Source organism: Phyllostomus discolor, chromosome 4 (genome assembly GCF_004126475.2).
Source record: "Phyllostomus discolor isolate MPI-MPIP mPhyDis1 chromosome 4, mPhyDis1.pri.v3, whole genome shotgun sequence".
Lineage (NCBI taxonomy): Eukaryota > Metazoa > Chordata > Mammalia > Chiroptera > Phyllostomidae > Phyllostomus > Phyllostomus discolor.
This window is the reverse complement of record NC_040906.2, coordinates 201,548,915-201,571,572: the sequence shown is the minus strand read 5'-3', so window position 1 is coordinate 201,571,572 and position 22,658 is coordinate 201,548,915. Positions and strand designations below refer to the sequence as shown.

At 44.7% G+C, this 22,658-nt stretch overlaps 1 protein-coding gene across 2 annotated transcripts in view; it reads left to right on the top strand.

Moving 5' to 3' along the window:
• The window catches only part of TFB1M (transcription factor B1, mitochondrial), a 57,551-nt gene that overhangs the window by 1,542 nt on the left and 33,351 nt on the right, over positions 1–22,658 (top strand). Inside the window, exons 2-5 of one of the 2 annotated variants that reach the window (XM_028509974.2) lie at positions 1,679–1,830; positions 12,421–12,529; positions 13,912–14,063; positions 22,468–22,587. In XM_028509974.2, coding sequence (XP_028365775.1) covers positions 1,679–1,830; positions 12,421–12,529; positions 13,912–14,063; positions 22,468–22,587 — 533 coding nt within the window. The remainder of the gene's footprint in view (positions 1–1,678; positions 1,831–12,420; positions 12,530–13,911; positions 14,064–22,467; positions 22,588–22,658) is intronic. The other variant, XM_036024932.1, reaches the window with a different exon arrangement.

Genomic DNA, 22,658 nt, shown 5'->3' with positions numbered 1-22,658 from the left:
TCTACATTTTTTAAAAAAATCCTTCATGTGTATTTTCTTTTTTTTTTTTTAAGAGTCTAGTTTTAGAGAGGAAGGGAAGGAGAGAGAGGGAGAGAAACATCAATGTGTGGTTGCCACTCACGTGCCCCCTGCTGGGGGACCTGGCCTGCAACCCAGGCATGTGCCCTGACTGGAAATTGAACCTCGACCCTTTGGTTCGCAAGCCCACGCTCAATCCACTGAGCTATAGCAGCCAGGTCTGCATTTTTCTCATTGAGCCTTTATTCCCCCTCAGGAGTAAGTTCCAGAATCTAGATACTATTCTCTCTTCCACAGGAACCAAAAGGAAGGGAAATGAAGGTACTTAACCAAGGCGAGAAGCTCAGGTGGGCACAGAGCAAGGCTGAAACCCAAGCTCGGTGAATCGGCAGTGCCTCCTTGATGGCATGTGTACTTGGGTGTGCCTGAACTGTTCCAGGGCGGAGCCACTGACCTGCCTATGATCGTAGCTCTCTGCTTTCCAAAAGGAGAATATTAAATTTACTCCCTAATGCCTGTGCTTAATGCATCAGAGGTGTTGGCCTGTATCAGCTATAGAATTTACACCTGAGCTGGAGCCCCTTCTTGTCTGATTGCCATCTAGATGACCTTGCTCAAGTAAAACAGTCAAGGCAAAGGAAAAGTTCAGAGAAGTTACACTGGGATAGTGCGTTGGAAGGATTTGTTCTGAGAAAGCAGTTCAAGCACCTGTGGCAAACAGGTGGCCGGGGGATGTAGCTTCCCTCCCTGCACCCTTCATAGACAAAGCTATTTTTGAAATGTTGAGAGGCCATTTTTCCTTGAAGCCTACAAAGGTAGGTTCTCAGTAACGAGAAAAATGCGGATCCACAGTGTCAGCGAACACTGCCAAAAAGTGCTGCTATGTTTTCAGTGGCTGAATTCCTGCTCCTCCAGGACACCCAGTTTGGATTTTAATCTCTCTGTCAGTAGACCAGCCCACTGTATGGATTTTTCAGGAGTGATGACTGGTTGCATGAATACTCATTAATCTCTCCTAACTTAGAAAGAAGTTGATTAATTTAAAAAGATAATAATTTCTCCATATCAACTTGCATGTTTGCAAAGCTCAAAAACCTCCACTGCTAAATTTAACTTTTAACTGAAAACCACCAAGAATCCAAATTTCTGCAAGTCTTATGATCTAGGACCTTGTTGCTGCTGCCATATTGACGAGCAACCAGCAGTCTAGAGGTCAAGATGGAGACTGCCAGCACTTGTTGCTTCTGGATTTTTAAACAGCAACATTGAAGATTCTGAACGTGAAACTGGTCCTGTTCACTAAAATATTCGATGTTTAGTAACTGTTGAGAAGTGGTGTGTGCTTATCCAGGCCATTCTTCATAGGGATGGATTGGTTTGGGGGAGGAACAGTAAATACAATATTGGCTAAATTTAAGTTAAGGAAATCTGTCATGATAATCCTATTTTTGCTAAAGGACTGGTACTGCCCCACAGTGGTGAGGTAGGCTGATGAATGGCCACTGTGTGTTGTGTAGGCTGAGAGTTAAGTAATTGGATTAATACTTCGGATAAAGGATTAGTTGATTGCATAATGGCTGATAAGAATTTGTATTGATTACGCTTTTAATTCCACACACAAAATTTGCCAAGATAATCAAGATACCCTTCTTTTCTCCAGATAAAATTGTAAGGAAAGCTGGCAATCTGACAAATGCTTACGTGTATGAAGTGGGCCCCGGGCCCGGGGGAATCACAAGATCCATTCTCAACGCCAGTGTCGCTGAACTTCTGGTGGTCGAAAAGGACAGTCGCTTCATTCCCGGATTACAGGTGAGATACTTGAAGTGGCTTTCCAAAAGCCCAATTTCGGTCTTGAGGCCACAACTTGTAAAGCCCTCGGAATCCAAGGATTACATAGGGCGCAGCTCCCCAGGCCCCACTCCAGAGATTTTGATTCATCGCCTGGAGCAGGCTCGAGGGCTGTATTTCTAACGAGCATCCCCACGTGGTCTGTTGGCCGGGATCAAATAAACCTGCTTTGGTCATTAATGCCAAACAAACTGACTGTTTGTTTTGTGTCACCTTCCAAAAAAACTCCAATACCCGTGCACGTCACAGCCCATTCCTTAAACGGGAGTGCAAACACCTGTTGGTAATAATGACTCAGCATGACTTCTGAGAACTTCATTTACGTTCCGAAAATCATTTCTACACGCAAAAGGTGGAGAAGACATTGGCTTACCTGAGAAACTATTTGCTAAGCTTAGGCATTTGTATAAGAGGATTTTTTAATTGAAGGAGTGAAGTGGTACCGTACGTATGGATTCAAGATGAGGTATGAGTGAAGTCATATGTGCGTCTTTAAAACAGTAGGTGCTGTTATTGTAAGAGAAATGTTTAAAGGAACTGGGCACGGTTCAACTAGAGGAGGGAAGCCTTGAAGGAGGGAATTCAGAGCCGCCTATCAAAGGGTGGCAGGGAGAGAATAAACTTGCTTTGCTCTTCTCGAAAGAATCAGAACAAATAGGAGGGAAGTGAGGGAGGCAGATTGGGGTTTAAAATAAGAAGGGACATATATTTTTAAAACATTAGCAGATAGAGCAGCAGGGATCTTACCATGGGAATTCTTCACTGGGGGCACTTTGTGGCTAAAGGGCCTTTAAGTCCAATAGAATTGTCAAATTACCTGCATCACTATTGTTACACAAGAGGACCAACTGGTTTAAAATTAGTACATTTAATATTTACTTGTGTGTATATCGATGGAAAAATGTTTACTTTCTACCAGAACAGTTTGAGAATATTTGTGTGAAAATTTGTGTGCATGCATCTGATTTTTTTAAAAGAAACCTAGTGATTTTTTTCTTTTCGCTATAATCAGTTTTCATGCCTTAAGAAATTATATGATTTACTTTTATCTAATTTTGCCAGTCTCTAGTGACAGAATTGTTTTCAGGTTTATAAATTTATTTTGGAATAGTATATGGTACATATTCTGTGATCAACTGTGGAATTTAATATTGATTTTTGCTTTGAACTGCTTTCTTATTTTAAGAACTGTATCTCAGTTGGAGGTGCAAGTGGGTGATATTATTTTTGGTGAGGTCATGAGATGGTATAAAGAAACTGAATAACACTACTTAATTCCCTTCAGGTTGAATCATTTAGCCCTTTTTGGACATAGAGAATACTCATCTGATTTTTTTTTTTTTGCTCTTGAAAAGACTTCTTTACCCTCAATCTCACCTTCTGTTATATGCAGTTCTTCCTCATTAGGCAGGGAGGTGAATCACATTTCTGTTCATTGTCATTTTAATGTACGTATTCTCCTCTCTGATCTCAGCTGCAGATCATGGAAGACAGGGTAGTTGAAAGACAGATGCACCTTTCTTATCTCAACCGCCCTCCCCCCAATCCCTACACTCCTAATCTGCCTTATTTTGTTTGTCTCATTAGATTGATCGTCCTCTGACACTATCTCCGTGTTCTTATATGTCCCTTGTCCCTTGCTGGACTTCTGCCATCTGTAAGAGTGCCTGCCTAGCAGGTGCTTGGTAATGCCTCAAATGGGAATAACAAGGTTGACTATCTATGTAGCTCTCTGATTAACTGACTAATTGTGTTACTTAATAATGAAAGGGAATGTTGCCCAGCATAGATTATCAAAAAGTTTTGTGCTCTTTTTTTTCTAAATAATAGGAGGTTAATTTCAAGCTAAATTACTCTGTAGGAAATATATATTTGACTTATCTGTTTTGGCAGAAGCAAAATTTTTAGTGCCTTGTATGCAGGAAAGGAATTTTCCTTAAAGAGAAATGTTGGGTACTAAAATAGCAAATAGACTTCTTTTTCCTGTAAAGAATGTTTCAATATGTAAAACCACTTTCTTTTAGAGGTACTAAATTAATCATAAAACTGAGTAAAGGCAGAAAGAGAGTGATCTATTTTATGGATTCCATTTTAGTGATTTCTAAGCTAATAGAATTACTTTTTAAAGAAATTGTAATAATTTATAAAATGTCTTCTAGCTGAAAGTATGTCATTTGTAGCTTAATTCAATTCTGATAATGTGATCAGGAGGCAGCTTAGAGGAAAGAACAATAGTGATCGTACAGGTTTCACTCTCAGCATGTTGTAAAATAAGAAAATGCATCTAATACATGAAAGCATAGAGTGCAGTTTTGTGGTAAAGAACTTGGACTCAAGGGTCAGACTGTGTGCTAGTCATGTGAACTTGGGTGGGTGACTTTCTCTCTCTGTCCATCCCCTTGCTCATAAGATTGTATGAGGATTAAATGAATACCGCCTACTTAGTAAGCACTTAATGCAATGTTTGATATAATTAATCAAATTATTAACCCATGCATGTGCACCTCTGTTAGTTATGGGTCGGTCAGGAGACTGCTCATCTGGAAAGAGGTATAGGAGAAAAGTAATGCTATTTCTTTGAAGCGCTAGAAAACCCCCACTACTACCATGGAAGCGTTGGGGCTTAGAATTTCTGTGTTTTCTTCCAGATGTTTAGTCTATAGGTTGATTCTTTTAAAATAAATAATGTGACTCATAGACACAGAGAACAGGTTGGTCGTTGCCGGGGGTGGGGTAAAATTGTTCAAGAGGTGCCAATTTGCAGTTATAAAATAAGTCAGCCCTGGAATGTGATGTACAGCATGGCAACTGTGGTTAATAATACACTGTACTGTATATAGTGTATTACTAATTTGACAGCTGCTAAAAGGGCGAATCTTAGAAGTTCTCATCACAAGAAAAATATCTGCAACCGTGTGGTGATGTTAACTAGACTTATTGTGGTGATCATTTCTCGATGCATAGGTGGTACTGGCAGACCTTGGAGATATCGTGGGTTGGGTTCCAGACCACTATGATAAAACCAGTATGTAATAGAGTTGTGATCTTTTTGCTGCTGGAGGGTTTTATCTTCAAATTGTAAAACAAACAGAAGAATGCAACATTTACAAAGCACAATAAAATGAGGTATGCAGGTATATTGAATGTTGTATGCCTGAAACGAATATAATGTTATATATGTCAATTATATCTCAGTTTTTAAAAGGTTGAAGTGATTTTCAAGATCACTGGTGATATTCTTTCCTCTGAAATGTATTTTATCTGATATTAGTATTGCCACTCCAGCATTCTTTTGATTAGTGTTAGCCTGGTATGTATTTTCCATCGTTTTTGCCTATTTGTGTTTTTATACTTAAAATGGGTTTCTCATAGGCACCTTATAGTTGCATCTTGCTTTTTCCCACTAATTGACCATCTCTGCCATATGCATTAGTTTTCTGTTGCTGCTGTAACAAAATAACCACAAATTCAGTAGCTTAAGATAACACAATTTCTTTTCTTACAGTTTTGGGGGTCAGAGTGCCTAAAATCAAGGTCAGCAGGGCTACATTCCTTGTGGAGCCTTCAGGAGAGATTTTGTCTCTTTGCCTTTTTCAGCCCCTAGAGGCCACCTGCATTCATTAGCTCCTGCACCCGTTGCTTCTCCACCTGCCACTATTGACCTGCTCTTCCTGCCTCTCTCTCATAAGGACCCTCGTGATGATGCAGCCCACCTGGACGATCTAGGGGGATACCGCCTCTCCCAGGATCTTAAATCACGTAGCACAGTCCCTTTTATATGGAAGGGAACATGGTCCCGGGCCCTGGGGATTAGCGTGTGGACATCTCTGTGGAGCTGGCACTCAGCCACTGCAGCTTATTACCTGTAACTCTTCCTTCTGTCATCTCAGTGGTTTGTCTAGGGTGTGCAGTGCACGTCCTCACATGTCCCGGTCTCTCTGCAAGCCTCACACCCCTTCAGTTGTAGCATAAAAACTTCCCAGGAGTCTGCTTGCTTCTCTCCCTGCCAGGCCTTCGTGCTCATCGACATACTTCTGCACAAGTTATAAATTTCACAGTACAGTGTGTTCTGTTTGCAGAGTCAGTTCTGTGTTAAAGAGATTTAAATAGGCAGAAATTCTTAAGTATTTATTCATATGGTTACCATTTTGGGTATTCCTTACCCGCATTTCCACCCAGTATCATTTTTGGACTTTCTTTAGCATTTCGTACGGCACCACTCTGTTGGCAGCGGATCTTTCAGCACTTGTGTGTCTGAAAGCACTTTATGTGGCCTTCCTTTTCTGAAAAACGTACTGGCCGTGTTCTCTCGGGACTCTGAAGATGTTGTCCACTATCTTCTTGTGTTGTTTCTGACCAGAAATACGTCATCTTTATCTTTGCTCCTCTGTCTCTGTTCTCTGGCTGCCTTTAAATTCTTCTCTGTATCACCGGCTTTGAGCCGTTTCATTGTGATGTGTCCGGGTGATGTTTTCTTCATGTTTCTTGTCCGTGGGGTTCACTGCGCATCTTGGATTTGTGGGTTTTCCTCCGCTCCCTGTTGTCCAGTGTCTGAATATTGTCGTTTCAACTGCTTTGTCCATTTTTAGTGTGGGGCAGAAGAGTATGTCTGGCCCCTGACAGCCTGTCTTGGCCAGAGTAAGAAGTTCTAGGGTTCTTTTTAACCTTTAAGTCATTTACTTATTTTGTGGAATTTTGTAGATAGTAAGCTGTTGGTTATTGCCTCTGGGTTTTTGGAACAGGTGAATGGGGTGATTGTCTCTACTTGATAGGCAAAGTGGAAAGTTCTCAGGATGGAGGATCAAATAGGCTGGTATTCAGATCTCAGGTATGCCTCTAGCCTTGTGACCTTGAGCTTATCGTTGAAACTTTTTTACTGTCAGCTCTCTCCTCTGGGAATACTGGTTATCTTTTGTGGTTAATGTAAGGATAGACAGAAATTTACGTAAAGAGCCTGGTGGTGCCAATAGCCGATCAGTGGTTGCTTTTATAATTATTCCCCTTCCTGTCATCTTATAAAGGGACATGAAAAGTAAGTTAGACATCCTAGCAAAAGGAGCTGTTTTTAATCAGAGATAATATTTTGAAATTCTCTTACCTCTAGCAAACTTTAAAAAAGGAAGATTGCTTGACTTTCTGTTATAACATGATTATATCATATTTTACGCATGTAACTTACTTGATACAGCTATAACCATAGTTAATCATAACATAGACAAACTCAACAAGTAAGCAAAAAATAGCTTACACACAAAGTCATTTCCTAGCCCTGGCTGGGGAGCTGAGTTGCTTAGAGCATCATCCCAGTATGCCGAGGTTGCGGGTTTGATCCCCTGTCGGGGCACGTACATGAATTAACCAAAGAATGCATAAGGAAGTAGGCAACAAAATTGATTTCTCTCTCTCCCTCTCCTCTCTCTCTCTCTCCTTCCCACTCACCTCCCTCTCGCCCTCCTCCCTCTCTCCCCCTCCCTCCTTCCTTTCCCCTTCCTCCCTCTCTCTAAAATCAATAAAAAAAATTTTCAAGTGATTTCCTAGGCCACCTCAAATTAAAAGTACAGAGATCAGTGCTAGCAGCAGACCCATTGAAAATAGCAAGAGGCATTACAAAGAAAAGCTATAAAAACAAAATATAAAAACTGGAAGAAGCAGCACAGTAGCAAGGGTCATAACCACTGAGGCCATTACTCCACAGGCAAGGATGGAAAAGTCATCAAGGGAAGGGTGAAACTGGGTTCATTGTACTTGGCTTTAAGGAGGGAATTGTGCAGTCAAGTGTAGAGGATTTCCATGTATGTCTTTTTAAGAAATGTTAGCACTTAAAGGAGTAAACATGGTTGAATGGAGAACTCCCTAAATCAGACATCTAATTCCTTCGTGAGGCTGAGTAAATGCGTTTCTCCTGTGCGTTTTACCCGTCCTGTTGAAGAAGCAAAGCAAGCTCCCTTTTGGAAATCGTGCAGTAATCTGTACCCGAGAAAAGTCCATTGTAACGTCTTGAATTCCTTCTGAAAAAGTAGCATTAGCCTTTTCTATGTATTCTATATAAGAATAAAAATTTTTATTTTCCGCCTGCCATGTTCCCTGTCACAGATATTTTTTATTCTCATGTGGTTTGCCCAAGAGTCGTGCCCCGCCCGCAGGTCAGCAGTGGTTGCGCTCCTGCTGCGTCGGGCCCCAGGGGGCGCTGCTGAGCCGCGTGAGCAGTGCTTCGGCCGCTGGGGGGAGAGGGGGGGAGGCCCGCGAGCGCCTCCGCATGAGGAGGTGGCCTGAGCTACACAGGATGGCTGTTTGATACAGATTTCTGTTCTCAAGGACTTTATAATTGTATGTACATTCCAAGAATTGCATAAATTCTTTCATCATCTACTTAGGTCACCAACACACGGCCTAGGTGGACCCTCGTTACTTGCCCCCATAGAACAGTGTACACTAGCACCTTGGCTTGTTAGAGAGAGAGATTTTTAATGACCACGTGAAGAATACTTCTGCCTTTGTTTTCTTCTATAGAGCTGTTCCCCAGTATGTTGTGACCTGTGCCCTTTACAAACCCTAACAGCGGGGGGGGGAAAACACTTTCTCTCTTGGATATTTGGTGTAATTTCTTCCAATAAGAGTAAGAATTTTATAAGTCAGTACATCGGTCACGAGCGCTAACAACTCTAGGGCGATTAGCTCCCATGATTTACATGCACATATATGCTGCTTTTCACGGTGTGGCTGTTTCTTACAGCCTTACTTCATGTGTGCCTTTACGCTAAGCTTACTTACGTCGCATTTTAGAAGAATGTAGGATTGAAAACTAAAATAAAAATGATAGAACGCCCTGCTGATGTGGCTCAGTGGGTTGCGGGCAGGCCTACAAACCAAAGAGTCATAGGTTCAATTCCCAGTCAGGGCACATGCCTAGATTGCAGGCTCGGTCCCTGATAGGGGGGCACATGGAAAGTGACCACACATTGATATTTTTCTCCCCCTCTTTCTCTTTCCCTTCTCCTCTCTCTGAAAATGAGTAAATAAAATCTTTAAAAATATGCTAGAACAGTTTAAGCGTGCCCGTAGTAGTACTCCTTTGGCCGTACACGAGTGCCTGCATTCATAGCCTCTGTGCCTTCGCGCACGTTAGGAGGCAATACCCTAGGGCTTTGAAGTGCAATGCACCGGTGTTACTCTTGAAGGGCTACGATAGTGACCTTCCCCAGTCCTCCGTCACCCCCAGGTATTATAGTGATAAAAACATTTTTCTCTGTAAGTGGTTAGTTAGAAAGCGTGTGTCATTGCTGAGTATCACTGGGTGTTTAAATGGCTATTATCTGTAGTCATACTGTCATTTCGGCATGGGGGGCACCTTTTCCCCCATAGTTGCTCCAGACCCTTCACACGCAGCCGTGAACACCTCCTGCCCGGGGAGTCGGGAGGTGGAAGATCCGGCTACGAAGTGGTCCTGGGAGAGGCAGACCTTTTACAGCACGAGAGGGTCTGGCTTGTCATTGACCGAGGCTTAAGCCTGGAGGGGAATCCAAAAAATATATAATACAAATGTAACTTTGAACCCAAGGAAGGAAGGTAAATGTGTGTTGTGTCAGCTTTCTTGTATACAGCCGTGTACATCAGTGTGGAAAAATTGAACATTTCAAATGTGGCTGAGTTACCAGGGCACGTGAATTAATGCCAGAGAGCTCAGTTTACATTGTTTTGTTTTGGTCTTAATTACTAATTACTTAATTACTTTCTATATATTGACACCGTGAAACATGGGCTTTTAGTTCTGCCTCTTTGTTTTTGGTATGCTAATTTGTTTTGTTCTAATTATGTGAAGCATAATTATAGAAAAAGTCTAATGTTCTTCATTGATGGTAAATGCTCTCGTTAAATACACAGTTTTTATGTAGTGAGCGCCTGTCCCATGGAGAGCTATCTCCTGTTTATTTACAGTGCATTGCAGTTGTTGCGTTTTCTAAGATTTATTGTCTGGAACTCATCAAATTAAGTTCTAACAAATTATGGTAATTTAAAATAATCCATAAGCACTGTAATACCAGAGGTATGCAGCTATTTTTGCTGAACTACCATGGCTGAACTAAATATATCAACCTAGATGATTCCCAAATTTAAATGGTAAATGCGTACCATTGTAGGCAGTTCAGCTCTGTATTTCTGAAACATTACTTACTCGTACAATGCTGCCTGAATTATCAGTGAAATAAGTCTTTGTAAGTTAACTGACCTTACAAATTTGAGGAACCCAAAATCTCACAGGCTACGTGAGGAAGTTTCCGGCTTCACAAAAAACAATGCCCTCTGGTCGTCCACTTACCAAATGTGCATGAGGCACCCGCCCTATACCGCTGTAACTGCAGGGGACGTGAAGGTAGGTAAGGAACAGGTGCTGCCCTGAAGGAACACACAGCGTCACGGGGAAGGGAACCTGTAGGCCCGTCAGTGTGATACAGTGCGTTGTAAGTGCTACAGAGAAGCACGTGCAAGGCTCAGTGTTGACCCAAAGGCCCGTGTAGTCTACAAACCGGCCCCTGCTGTCTTCTCTCTGGCTTGCGTGATGCTTCCTCATCCTTCCTTCCAGTTGCCTGGGTTAGGCGAGAAGAGAGGAGAGAAGTTAGCCTGGATTGAGCTAGGGAACAAGACCAAAGGGTGCTGAGCCCCCGGAGCTGAGACTTAACATGGAAGATGGTCACCTCTTCCTTTGTAATCTACTTTAGGGATGTTTGTTCTCACGGATTATAGTCACTCCTGTATGTTAAACTTTATAAGCTCAGGGGCTGCATCCGGTTTTAGTTACCACGGACTTCAAGAATCAAGTTTTGTGTTGGATACAGGGGCACTTAACATGATACAGATTTACAGCTGGCATAGCTGTGAGGCTCTTCCAGCCAGGTGCTCACACTGTAGTGCCGTGAGACCGTTTCCAGGGTGCCGTGCGGACGTGGGTGGGGCGAAGGAAGAAAGGTAATAAAGGAGAGGGCGCATCACGTCACTGCTCCCCGCCCCGCTTTCTTTTCCTGTTTTACTTAGAAAGGTTGAAGGAAGGGGAAGGGAAGCACATGATTAGGAGGTAGAAATCGGCAGGGGCGTGATGCGTGGGTCACTGGCCAGCAGTGATCACGGGACGCTGCAGATGGCTTGTCGAAAACACGCAAGAAAAAACATGCAAAGAGACAGACTAGTTTCTGTGGAGAAGTAGGGACGGGATGGCCACCTCCTCTAGTGGGGAGCGCACCGATTTACCGTCCAAACCTGCTTTTATTGGGTTCGTTTTGCATAATAATTCAGGTAAAGTACAGTACTCATTAGGGGGAAGTAAGGAACCATAGAAAACAAGGAACTCTGCGGTCTATTTTGAGTCAGGGTCAAAGAGCTGTAAGACTTTGGGGAACAAACTAACTTCCTCCTTGGACCCTTCTCATTCAACTGAGAGCATTCTAAACAAAGAAGGTTTCACAGGAATTTACATATTCTTTCTTAGGCCTGATCACCCGGGGAATCCGCCCTTTCCAGCACAGAGCTGCACCACCCTGTCATTGTTTCAGGCTTAGGTGGAGCAAGGGAACTAAGGCAACCAAGAGATACGGAGATTTTCTCCCAGACGACGAGGACTCAGGCTATGTCGAAGCCGAGGAGCAAGGGTCCATCACCCCCTTTTGCTGTAGCCCCCAAAGTCCTTCTTTTGGGGGGCCTCTCAAGTGATCGTGCCTGCCTTAGGTCGTTCCCCCTTGGGGAATCTTACCCGTCTTTGGCTAACCGACCAAGCTTTGGGGTTCAGTTATGAATGAAGCAGCAGAAGCAGCACTCCTGCCAGGGAGACAAGCCCCTGTCTCCTTGCTGGCTTACAGTTCCAAGGGCGTTCCCTTAGCCTTAGCCTAGGCAGGGGTTACAGCTTCTGATACCAGTCAGGGTGGTTCCCAACAGGGGCAACACTATTAAAACGTGCAGGATAATTCATTCGGCTGAAAGTGCCTGTGGGTCAAGAAGTATTGAGATTGGGGATGCCGGGTCTGGGAGTGCCTCCGGGTGCCCCTGCAGCTCGGCCAGACTCAGTGCCTTCCTCCCTGGCGTGGCTGTCCCCACAGATGAAGTTACAGATCTCAGGGACAGAGGGAGCCCTGTGTGTATATTCAGGCTATAAAGATTTAGTTGAATTAAGCTCGTCTTTCATGTGATGTACTCCTAATTCTCAATGTTGCATCATGATGTCTAGCCTCTAATTTAAAAACTTAGAGCTAGGAGTTGAGTTTTTGCTACATCCACTCAGAAATACAGGTTATTCTGAGGGTCAAAATTATGTTACTGTATCATTGGTGAAATTATAAGCTGTTTTTGTACTGTCGTCTGTTACCGTCCCCCATCACTGATGTGGCAGAAGGAAGCCCCCATCGCAGTCTGTTGCAGTGGGTACCGTTCACTGTCGGTTCACTAACGGTCTCTCGTAGTCTCTGCCCTTTCAGGTTTACTAGTGCACAGGTTTGAAGTAAAAAAATTAGTTTCAGTATTTGGCAAAGTGCATGAGCTCACGTTCTTGATCTTTCTGTAAACCAGATGCTTTCTGATGCAGCCCCCGGAAAACTGAGAATTGTCCATGGAGATGTGTTGACGTTTAAGGTAGAAAGGGCTTTTCCAGAAAGTCTTAAAAGGCAGTGGGAGGATGGTAAGTGACTTTGAATCAGTTTTCTTATTTCTTTGTAATTATTTATATTAGAAATATTTATATGTTATATTTATTATAAATGCTATGTATTTAATTCAAAATTAGCTAAGCAGAATAAATAGTTAATATGTATTGTAATTTTATTCTGCTTTTCCACTTTCTTCCAAAATATAAAATCTAACTACTTTTTCTTAATTCTATAATTTATTTGTCTTATTTTTCAAATGCTCTGGGTTGTGTTCAAATAAACTTGTCATTTTTAAGATTCCACACGAGGATGGGGTGAGCTCTGAGGTGTTACTTTTTCCAAATGGTAAACAACAAAAAGGGGGTTTTAGTAAACCAAGCCCCATCCAAACCTTTCTTTTGTTTCCATTGTCTCGCACACCCAGCGAGGCCTCTGCATTCACGGCCGTGTGCACGGAGAGCCCCTGGGCTCCAGCCCTGTGGGACGCAGAGAAAAGCAGCTGGGATTTTGCCTACAGATCCCTCAGGACAAGCGCAGGAGCGATTCGGGTGCATCCCATCCAGCACCACCGTGTGTCCAGTTCCCTGATACCGGGCCCTCCTGTTGTCCACTGATGTCGCTGTCAGCTTTCTCTTAACTCTTCTTTGCTGGTGGTTATTTTTTTTGCCCACCTCTCACATGGTGTCTCTGAGATGTTTTTTCTTCCTGGGCATCTTCTTTTCTGCTGCAGAGTTGCCTGGATTGCTCCTCTCCTGTGGTCTCGCCTTCACCTGCACACCGCAGACACTGAGCACTGCACACCCAGGGGAAGGCAGCGTCCCTCCCTGGGCCCCGGCCCCCGGCCGGTTCATCCGGGTGCCGCACAGGCACTTGGACCTCCTCGAGTCCGAAGCAAATCATCTTTTTCCTCAGAGCAGATCTGTTGCATATTTTTCCTAAGCCACAAATCTGAGGACTTTCACTGACTGAATACTAATTACCAAATTTTTTAGACTGTAAGATGCACCTAGGTTTTAGAGGAGGAAAATAGGAAAAAGAATTTCAAAGCAAAAATGTGGAAAAATATTTAATAACGTAAATAACATAGGCCCCGGCCCCTTCCTCCCCTCCGACTCGAGCCGGGTAAGCTACGTTCGAACTATAAGACGCACCCCCGCCCCTCCCCGGTCCTCCCAGATTTAGGGAGAGTGTGTCCTGTAGTCTGAAAACACGGTAGGTAGAATTTTTTCCTTAATTCAGAGCCCATCATGACAAAACATTGCTTTTGAAGGATAAAGAAAATACTCAGCCATAGTTTTTTCATATATTTTTATTGGATGCTATTAGTATTTAGTTTGACTTTACTCTTCAGTAAAATTGTATTGAAAATATGTTGATGAAACCATTTCAAGCTGTTTTTCCCTCCTGCCAACAGACCCTCCAAATGTACATATTATTGGGAATCTGCCTTTTAGTGTATCGACTCCACTGATAATCAAGTGGCTTGAAAATGTTTCCCAGAAAGACGGGCCTTTTGCCTATGGCAGAACCCAGATGACACTGACTTTTCAACAGGAAGTGGCAGAGGTAAGTTTTCACTTTTCCCGGCCACTCTGTGCCGTGATCAAATCCCAGAACAAAACCGCACTGCCTTTTCATCGCAGACTCTGTCTTCCCAAGTGACTACTCCCGTGCACACACAGAAGAGCCGGCCACGGGGCAAACACTGGTGAGACGTGGCGACGGCGACAGAGGTGGCTGCTGTCCGCTCTCCGCTCTCCGTGCTGAGCACGAGTAATGTGCTGCCCGCTACGGAGGCCGAGTAGTAAACACAGGACAAGCGGCCACAGCGCAGTTAGAGAAAGATGGGACCCGTGTGACACTGCGATGCGTTGTACGCAGGGATGGGCACGTGACGCGCTGTCCTCGATGTGTTGAACTCAGTGGGGCGGCGGCTAGAGAGCGTTACTGTTACAGTCAGTGGGGAGCCGAGCAAGGGAAGGGGGTTGGTGTCTCCTTACTGAGAGAGACTTTCTCTTACTCCCCACCCGGCTGTGCCTGCGGGCCCACGGCTGTTGTGTTCCCAGTTCACTCCCGGGAAAGGGTAGGTGAGGGGATCTGTAGGCTGTAAGCATTTCTTAAAACTTTTTGTGATGGCATACAAGTACAAGAGAGGAGATAATGTATATACGAGGTCTGTCCAGAAGGTATCCGGCCATGTACTGTGAACAGCAGGCACGTTTATTGAAGAACATATAAGATACAAGAAACATTGTGCATAGGACAGTGACACCTCAGTCCCCTAAAAGTAGGCATCTCACACAGTTCTCCCAGTCGCCATCAGCTGCCCCATCATATTTTCCTGAATCTCATCGATGGTCTGAAATCTCGTTCCTTTCAGAAGAGATTTTAGTTTTGGGTAAAACCAGAAGCCGCAGGGTGCTAAGTCTGGGCTGTGATGGGGCTGAGTCACTGGGTGATTTGATGTTTTGCCAAAAAACTCTGCAGGAGACGTGATGCATGAGTGGACATGTTGTTGTGATGAAGCTGCCAGTCACCAGTAGCCCATAGCTGCGGCCTTCTGAATCATCCAAGTGGTTTCCACATAGGAATATTCAAGCTTAGCGCAAATTCATTGCTGTGTCCACTCAGTCATTTGAGTGTAATGCCCACATGGTACGTACTTTCACTCAGTGACACCTACCATCCCCACTGACTAGTGCAGTGAAGTCGTCATTGTTCACACATGCGCATTCCAGTCCGCTGTGCTTGGCTGCCAGGTTACCTTGATGTACAAACTGTCCTTATTATATTAACAATGGCTAGACTTCTTCTGGACAGACCTCATATATATGGATTAACAAAAAGAACAGCTGAATCTCCACCACCCGAGTCAACTTAATTAAATTGCCAATATCTTTGACACTCTCTTGGATGCCTCATTCAGGTTATATCTCCTGCCCCCCACCCATGGCAAAGGTAACCAATGCCATGGATGCGCGATTTATTATCTCCGCAGTTTGTCACATAGATCCTTTTTTTGCAGTCTTTTTCATTGTTGTTTAAGTACAGTTGTCTCCATTCCCCCCCACCACTTCTTATATATAATTAATATACCTTAGTTTTTGTCCACTTTTGAACTTTATACAAATGGATTCACGCAGTATGTATCCTTTTTATCCTGATTCACTCGTATTGCCCGTAGGTGTAGTTTATTTGTATCGCTAGATACTACCCACTCTTTGTGTCGTAAATTATCTGTCCTTTCCCCTGTTTTGGGACCCTGAGTTAGCTCCAGTGTTTTGTCGGTGCAGACGAAGTGGTCGTGAGCGTGTTCTGTCTACGTCAGCGGGAGCCGACAGGCGCCTGGGAATACGGGACTGAACGGGCTGCAAAGCCCCGCTCCCGCCGGATGGTGCTAATTGTCCTGCAAGTCGTTATGCCCGTTTTACGTTCCCGCTGGCGGTGCACGTCGCTCCGTCTCCCTGCCAGCGCTTGCTTCTGCCGGATCCGCACTTTTTTGTTAATCTCGGGAGAACGGTGTGTCATTGTGGTTTTATTTTGTCTTTTGCTGATTTCTAATGAAATTGAGCGCCGTTTTACATGTTTATTGGCCTTTTGGGTAAGCGCTCTTTTGTGAAGTGCGTGCCTTTTATTCGGTTTTCTGTTGGGTTGCTTGTCTTTTTCTCAGTGACTTGGAGGAGTTCTTCCATATTCTTCTCACCATCCCTTGTTAGTTAAGTGTGTGGCAGACATTCCACTGTGCGTGTCATTGCTGTCTTTTTACAGTGTCTTTTGAAGAGCTGATGTTCATAATTTTAAATTTATGGTTAGTGCTTTTTGTGTCTTGCTGAAACAATCCTTTTATAGCCTGAGATCATGAAGCTATTTTTTCTGTGTTTTCTTCTAGAAGCTTTATTGTTTTGCCTTTCAAACTTATGTTTATAATCCACTTGGGGTTGCTTTTGTGGATGGTTGAAGTAGAAGCCAGTTTCAGTATTGTTATCATATGATGCTGATGAACCTAGCGCCATTTATTGAAAAGTCTGCCCTTCACTGACCTCCTGATCCTTATCCACACCTGTGCCATAGCGACAGACCCTGTGTAAGCACTGGTCTGACTCGACACACGAGAAGGAAGGGTGTGAAATCTAGGAAGCAGACGGTCTGACAAAGATGGAGGGATCTTCAGGAAGAGCTTTCAGTTCACATCAGCAGATCAAATATTTGACAAAGTACCTATCATGTTTGCATAGGGAGAGAACGTTGGGGAGAATTTAGGACTGAATTAGTGGTAAATAAACAGAACACTAAATACAGTAGGGATTGGAGTAAATAAAATGTCATTATTGGAAAGAGACATCAAAAGTATTTGGAGATATACTGTTTATATAACATCTTTTTTTAAAGATTATTTATTTTTAGAGAGGGAAGGGAAGGGGAGAGAGAAAGAGAAAGAGAGACATCAATGTGCAGTTGCTGGGGGTCATGGCCTGCAACCCAGGCATGTGCCCTGACTGGGAATCGAACCTGCGACACTTTGGTTCGCAGCCCACGCTCAATCCACGGAGCTACGCCAGCCGGAGCTCTGTTTATATAACATCTTGAAATGTAGTTCAGTTCCAGGGGTCACCATGAGGTGAGAGGACCTATGAGAACGGGTGAGAAGTTGAGGAAAGAGCGTTAGGGGAGGCTCGCCCGAGGAACGCTAAAGTGTCTCCTGAAGCCCGGAGAGTCAGAGCGCTGTGGCCCAGCGTGGGGCAGACTGCGGATAGATCGGAAGGCCCAGATCAGATGACTCAGTGCTGGGTGCTAGTCAAATTATAAATCAGAGAAAAAAAGAGTCGTTTAGCAAAGGCATGCATACTTCATTAACTCTTATGAAAAATTTAATAATTCACCACATGTCAAAATAAATTCCAATTACTGTGTCTTCAAATTCACCACACATTTCTGCGGTGTCTAAGCTGTTGTTAATTCTGCTCAATTTATTTTTTATTTCAGATGTATTTTTATTTCGAGAAGCTCCATTTGGATCTTATTATATCTTCCTTTTCTCACTTTATGTTCACGCCTTCCTTGGCGTATTTGTGCATATGTATTACACACGACGGTGTTTTAAGATCTTTGTTTGCTAATTTCATCACCTCTGTCATTTCTGTACTGTTCGCCAGCTGACTTTTACCCCCCTCATTGCTCGGGGCTCATTTTTCTGCTGCTTTGTGAGCCGGGCAGCTTTTGCCAGGATATCAGACACTGTGAGGTTTCAGTGTTCAGTGTTGTTCAGTGGGAGGTGGGTCTGTTGCGTGGGGCTGAGCGGTGGGCTTGGTTCTGGCCCGTAGAGAACTGCTTGCAGGTCGGTTGAGGTTTCCTGTTAAACTCGGTTATGCCGACCCAGAGCAGCCATCGATCTGAGGCTAATTGAATCCCGCTACTAAGCCCCACCCTTCGTGAGGAATCCGCCCAGTTCCCCGTGTATTCTCGGGCTCTCCCCTTGAGCTGTTGGGGGTGCAGACTGTTTCCAGCTCTTGGTGAGCCCATTTTGTCCTGCCTTCCGATGCTCCTTTCCCCAGCCTCTCGCCGTCCCAAGCCTTGAGGGGCTGGCCTCATGCCCTCCCAGGTCTGTGTTCGGCCAGAGACTTGAAGAGCCTGTCGCAGGAGCTCTCGCTCACTTCCTTCCTCCCCATCCCTCCCCGTTTCTCTGTCCCCACCCTGTGTGTGTCCCCATGTCCCTAGCCGTCTGCCCCACGAGTTCTGGCTGCCGGCCCCCCGGGCTGCAGCCTCTCCGCTCAAGTCAAGGAGACCCCTGGGTGCCGTGGGTTCCTCCTCGTGCCGCGGCCTGAGATCAGCCTCCGGCTGCGAGCTGGGCAGTCTCACCTCTTTTCTCTCTCGGTGATCACAGCCCTCACTGCTTGCTGTCCAGTAGGAAAACTGTTGTTTCACATGTTTTATTCAACTTCATGTTGCTTCTGTAAAAAAACTTTTTAATATCAGAATTCCTTTGAGACTGGATTATAGGATTGCATTAGTCCACTTCTTCAGGTTCCTTCCTCCCAAATAATAGGATCCTATGGGTTTTATTTCTCAGGTCCACCCCTCTCTCTTTACCTTGTTCCCCTTGACAGCAGTGATTCTTAATGGAGTGGCTTTGACACACCGCCCTCAGGGCTGTTGTTGGTTGTCACCAGGCCGGGGTGCTTCTGGTGTCTGGTGGGTAGAGGTCAGGGGTGCTGGTAAACATCCTTCAGTGCATGGGATAGCCCCCCACAACGGAGAGTCACTTAGCATCACCCAGCTGCAAACGTCAGCACTGCCGAGCCTGAGAAACTGCGTTAGAGCACGTGGCCACAACGTCATCGCGACAGTGTAAGGTCCTTGACTACGACATCCCCACCTTCCTGAGGTCCGCGTCACTCCCTGCTCGCAAGTCCACGCGCTCTCTTCTGTTGGTTTGGACTGAGGTCCTGCTGCTCGTTTTCTTTCTGTTTTCTCAACCTTTGGATTTGTCCTTGGATCGTTTTCCTCAGCTGACATGATTATTATGGTGTTTCTGTTCTTGAAAACCACAGTGGAGTTGCAAAACACTGTGCACACTCCCTCTTTGGGGAGCGAGAACAAAGGAGCAGAGGCTTAAGAGGCGGAATAGTATTTTCGTGACTCAGCGTGTCAGTAGTGGTTATTAATGGTTGTTGCTGCCACACCACATGCAATTATTTTTCTTTAACAAAAAAAGCTGATTTTACTTAAATTTTAGTATGAATTCTGAAAAGAATTTATACTAAGTCTATAATTTAAGAAAGGCCTTAGAAGTATGGGTAACACTGGTCCTCTGACTGATTTTCCAATTTTGCAAGTAAAAGTTTCAGCAGGAAAATAAATAACATCATTTTCTTATATATCCTCTCTGCTCTTGACACTGTCATATTTGTAACTTTGTATTTTAGCCACAGAAAGCACTTTTAAACATTTTCTTTGTTTGACTTAGTGAATTACAAAACTAATAAACACAACCCTCTTCTTTCTTTCTAGGCCTGCAGGGTCTGAATGTCTGAGCTCAGCCCACACGCCTTCAGGGACACACAGACAGTTCAAAGTTGCAGCCCATAAAATAGAACCAGACTGTGGAGCAGCAAAGGAGACCTCAACAAATCTTATCTAGCCTCACTGTATAGATGACGAAACTGAGGCTCAAAGTAATTTAATGTTTTCCAAAAGGTCACGGAGCTAGTTACAGGGAAAGCCGACCTTGAACACAAGCCGTATGTTTTCTGCTGATGTCATGGTGTTTGGCTCCTCCATGTGGCCCTAAGGCCTTTTCTTTCTGGTCCAGCATCAGCCTCCTCACCTCCTACCCTTTCCAGGGACCCTGGCTGTTTAACAGTCACATCCCTAGTGGGTGGCGGGGGGAGTTACCTCTTCATTAATATGTAGTTCTCTTTGTCTATAATGTGTGGCTGTTTCACTTCTCGAGTATAAGCCAATTTTTTCTCCTTGTACTTGAAATGATTTTAGATGAGTAAGGGGGAAAAACAAGTATTTCAGCAACACTGTGCATGTGAATTCTTTGACCTCGTCTTTCCCCTTAGACTCAGAATGCTTTTAAAAGCTGAAAGGTTAGACATTTCCTTTCACTGAAAAATGAACTGCTTTGGTTTCTTGACCTTTTACTGTTGCAGTCATCTATCTTCTAGTGGAGTTTGAATTTTCATAGCTTTCCCCATAATATACGTATCACCGAAATACCAAACCGTCTTCAAGGGCTGGATTGACCACTTACCTCTTAAGCTAGCTTTTACTGGAGTCCTGCGCAGAGCGTTCTGGTCTGGGGCTCGAACCTTCCCTTAGGGAGTTGGGGCGGATATGTGTGCTGCTGTCTTCTAAGTTGAGCCGGGCGGCTCCCACGTCTTCATTCCCACACCATGGCTGCCCTTGCTCCAAAGACTGGGTGGGTCGGGCTGAAGGTCAGGACAGCCTGTCCGCTGCAGGCGTGGGCACGCAGCACTCCAGGTGACACAGGCTCCGCCGAGTCTTCACAGCGCATGCGCTCACCCTCCGTGCCTCCCTGGTTGGCTTTTCGGTTAATGCAATTTTCCAGTCTCTCGAATTCACCTGTGGAAACATACGGTTCAGGTGTAAAGTGGCAAATGGGAAGAACACCCAAGATGAAATAATAATTTTTAAAATCTGGGCACTCCTTTTGGTTTATTTTCTAGTTTTGTGATTATGTTCATGCCAGATGTTAGTTTTGTACAAAACTGCTTTGAATTGTGCCAGTTTGCACAGTGCATTTTCAATGAATGTTTACCAGTGGTGAAATGAAGCTCTTTTTTAATCAAGAAATAGAAATAATTTTGACTACTTGATCCATAAGCTTATATTTTTAACTTAAATCTGTACTTCCATTATTCATCTCTATATTTTGGGTGTTTGCTTGAGAATACTGTGTTTTGCCGTGTATAATGTGCACCCACATTTTTGTGGGCATTATGCATGGGATTATCATACCCATGTGTAATGCGCATCCTTATTTTTCCCTCAACAATTTGGGCAGAAAGTGCGGCAAAATACGGGCATGTACAGTTCTTGGTTTCACATCTCGCTGAGGAAGAGCACATTCTGTCAGACGCACTGTGGCACCGCATCACTTGTCACAAACCCAGCTTCCCAGTAATTTTAACTGTCCAAATACAGACAAGAGCCAGATAATTTAAAATAACCAGAGAGAAGACGAGGGGTGGTTTTGAATAACAAAACAGATGCTATCCATAATCTACAGCCAACTTGGCCCGTAGGAAGTTTTCGCAGCGTCTCAAATTAAAACCTGTTTTTAAAATTTCACTTAAGGCAGAATTGTCAGATGATGCGGTTCTCATGCCCAGGTTAGAAGCAGCAGAGTAAAGGGGGCTGTTAGAGGTCGGCACAGAAGGGTGAGGCAGGACAGTGGAACCCCCACGCGTGGACACGAGTCTAAAGGAACTGCCCGCTCACCGCAAGACGCACAGCCCGCACCCCAGCCCTGCACCCCCGATCCCACACCCCCACACCGCTGCGGGGATGCCGGCCCTGGGTCTCGCGAGAGGGTCAGAATGTCCGGTGCACTCGCAGAACACAGGGAGGTGGGACACTTTAGAAAGGTGAAGGTGCCTACTTTTTATCTTCAGCCAGCTTTGTCCGGTCTGAACATGCTGCCGTTTTACTTACCTGTTTTAAGAAGTAACATCCTGTAGATAAGTTCGGAGCCTTCCGTTTCCTTGATTTCCCGTCCCTGAGTTGTACTGCGTTACAATGTGTATTCACCATTTCTGTGCGTGGCTTTCACTGGCACCGCAAACATAGATACATCCACATACACACACGAAATAGGTAATCTTTTGAAATTTTTATATAACTGAAGCCATACTGGACATATTTTCTTCCACTGAATTATTTTTTACCCTATTTTGGGGATCTATGTTGGTAACCCCTGTTATTCATTTTCACTGTTATTTAGTATTCCATCGTCAGAAGGACCACAATTGACTGATTCAGTCACCTGCGACGGACCTTTTTGTTCTTACGCCCTTTTTACATTGCACATAATGTTGCAACGAACATGCGTTCCCAGGCGCATCTCCTTGTGTGACTGCACAGGTTTACCCAAGTCCTGAGGGTAAACCTGCGGGCTCACGCGGGTGTGCTCGACCCCAGCTCCACTGCGTGTGCGGTGCCGCTGTGGTCCCCAGTGACCCGCTCGTGCCGGCCCCTCACGCGCGGTGCTGCTCCGAGCAGTCTCCGGGACTAGGTTCTACCAGGTCCTTCCCTGCGCCGCTGAAACTCTGCTCATTCTCTGGATGTGAAACTGTATCTCATTATGGTTCCAATTTGCAGTGTGGCTGAGCATAGTTTATAGTTCGTTTGAGTCACGCTTCTATTTCCTGTTGGCTGTTTATCTTTTGACTGTGATCAGACTGGACCGATCACGTGCCAATAACGCCCTCCCCCCTCTCCGCAGAGACTCACAGCCAGCACGGGGAGCAGGCAGCGCAGCCGCCTGTCGGTGATGGCCCAGCACCTCTGCCACGTGCGGCACCTCTTCACCATCCCAGGCCGGGCCTTCGTGCCCAAACCGCAGGTCAGTCTCCCCCGCGTGCTTCACTGCGCCAGAACCGGGGGTTTCACTGTGTCCTTCCTGCTCGGGGGGTG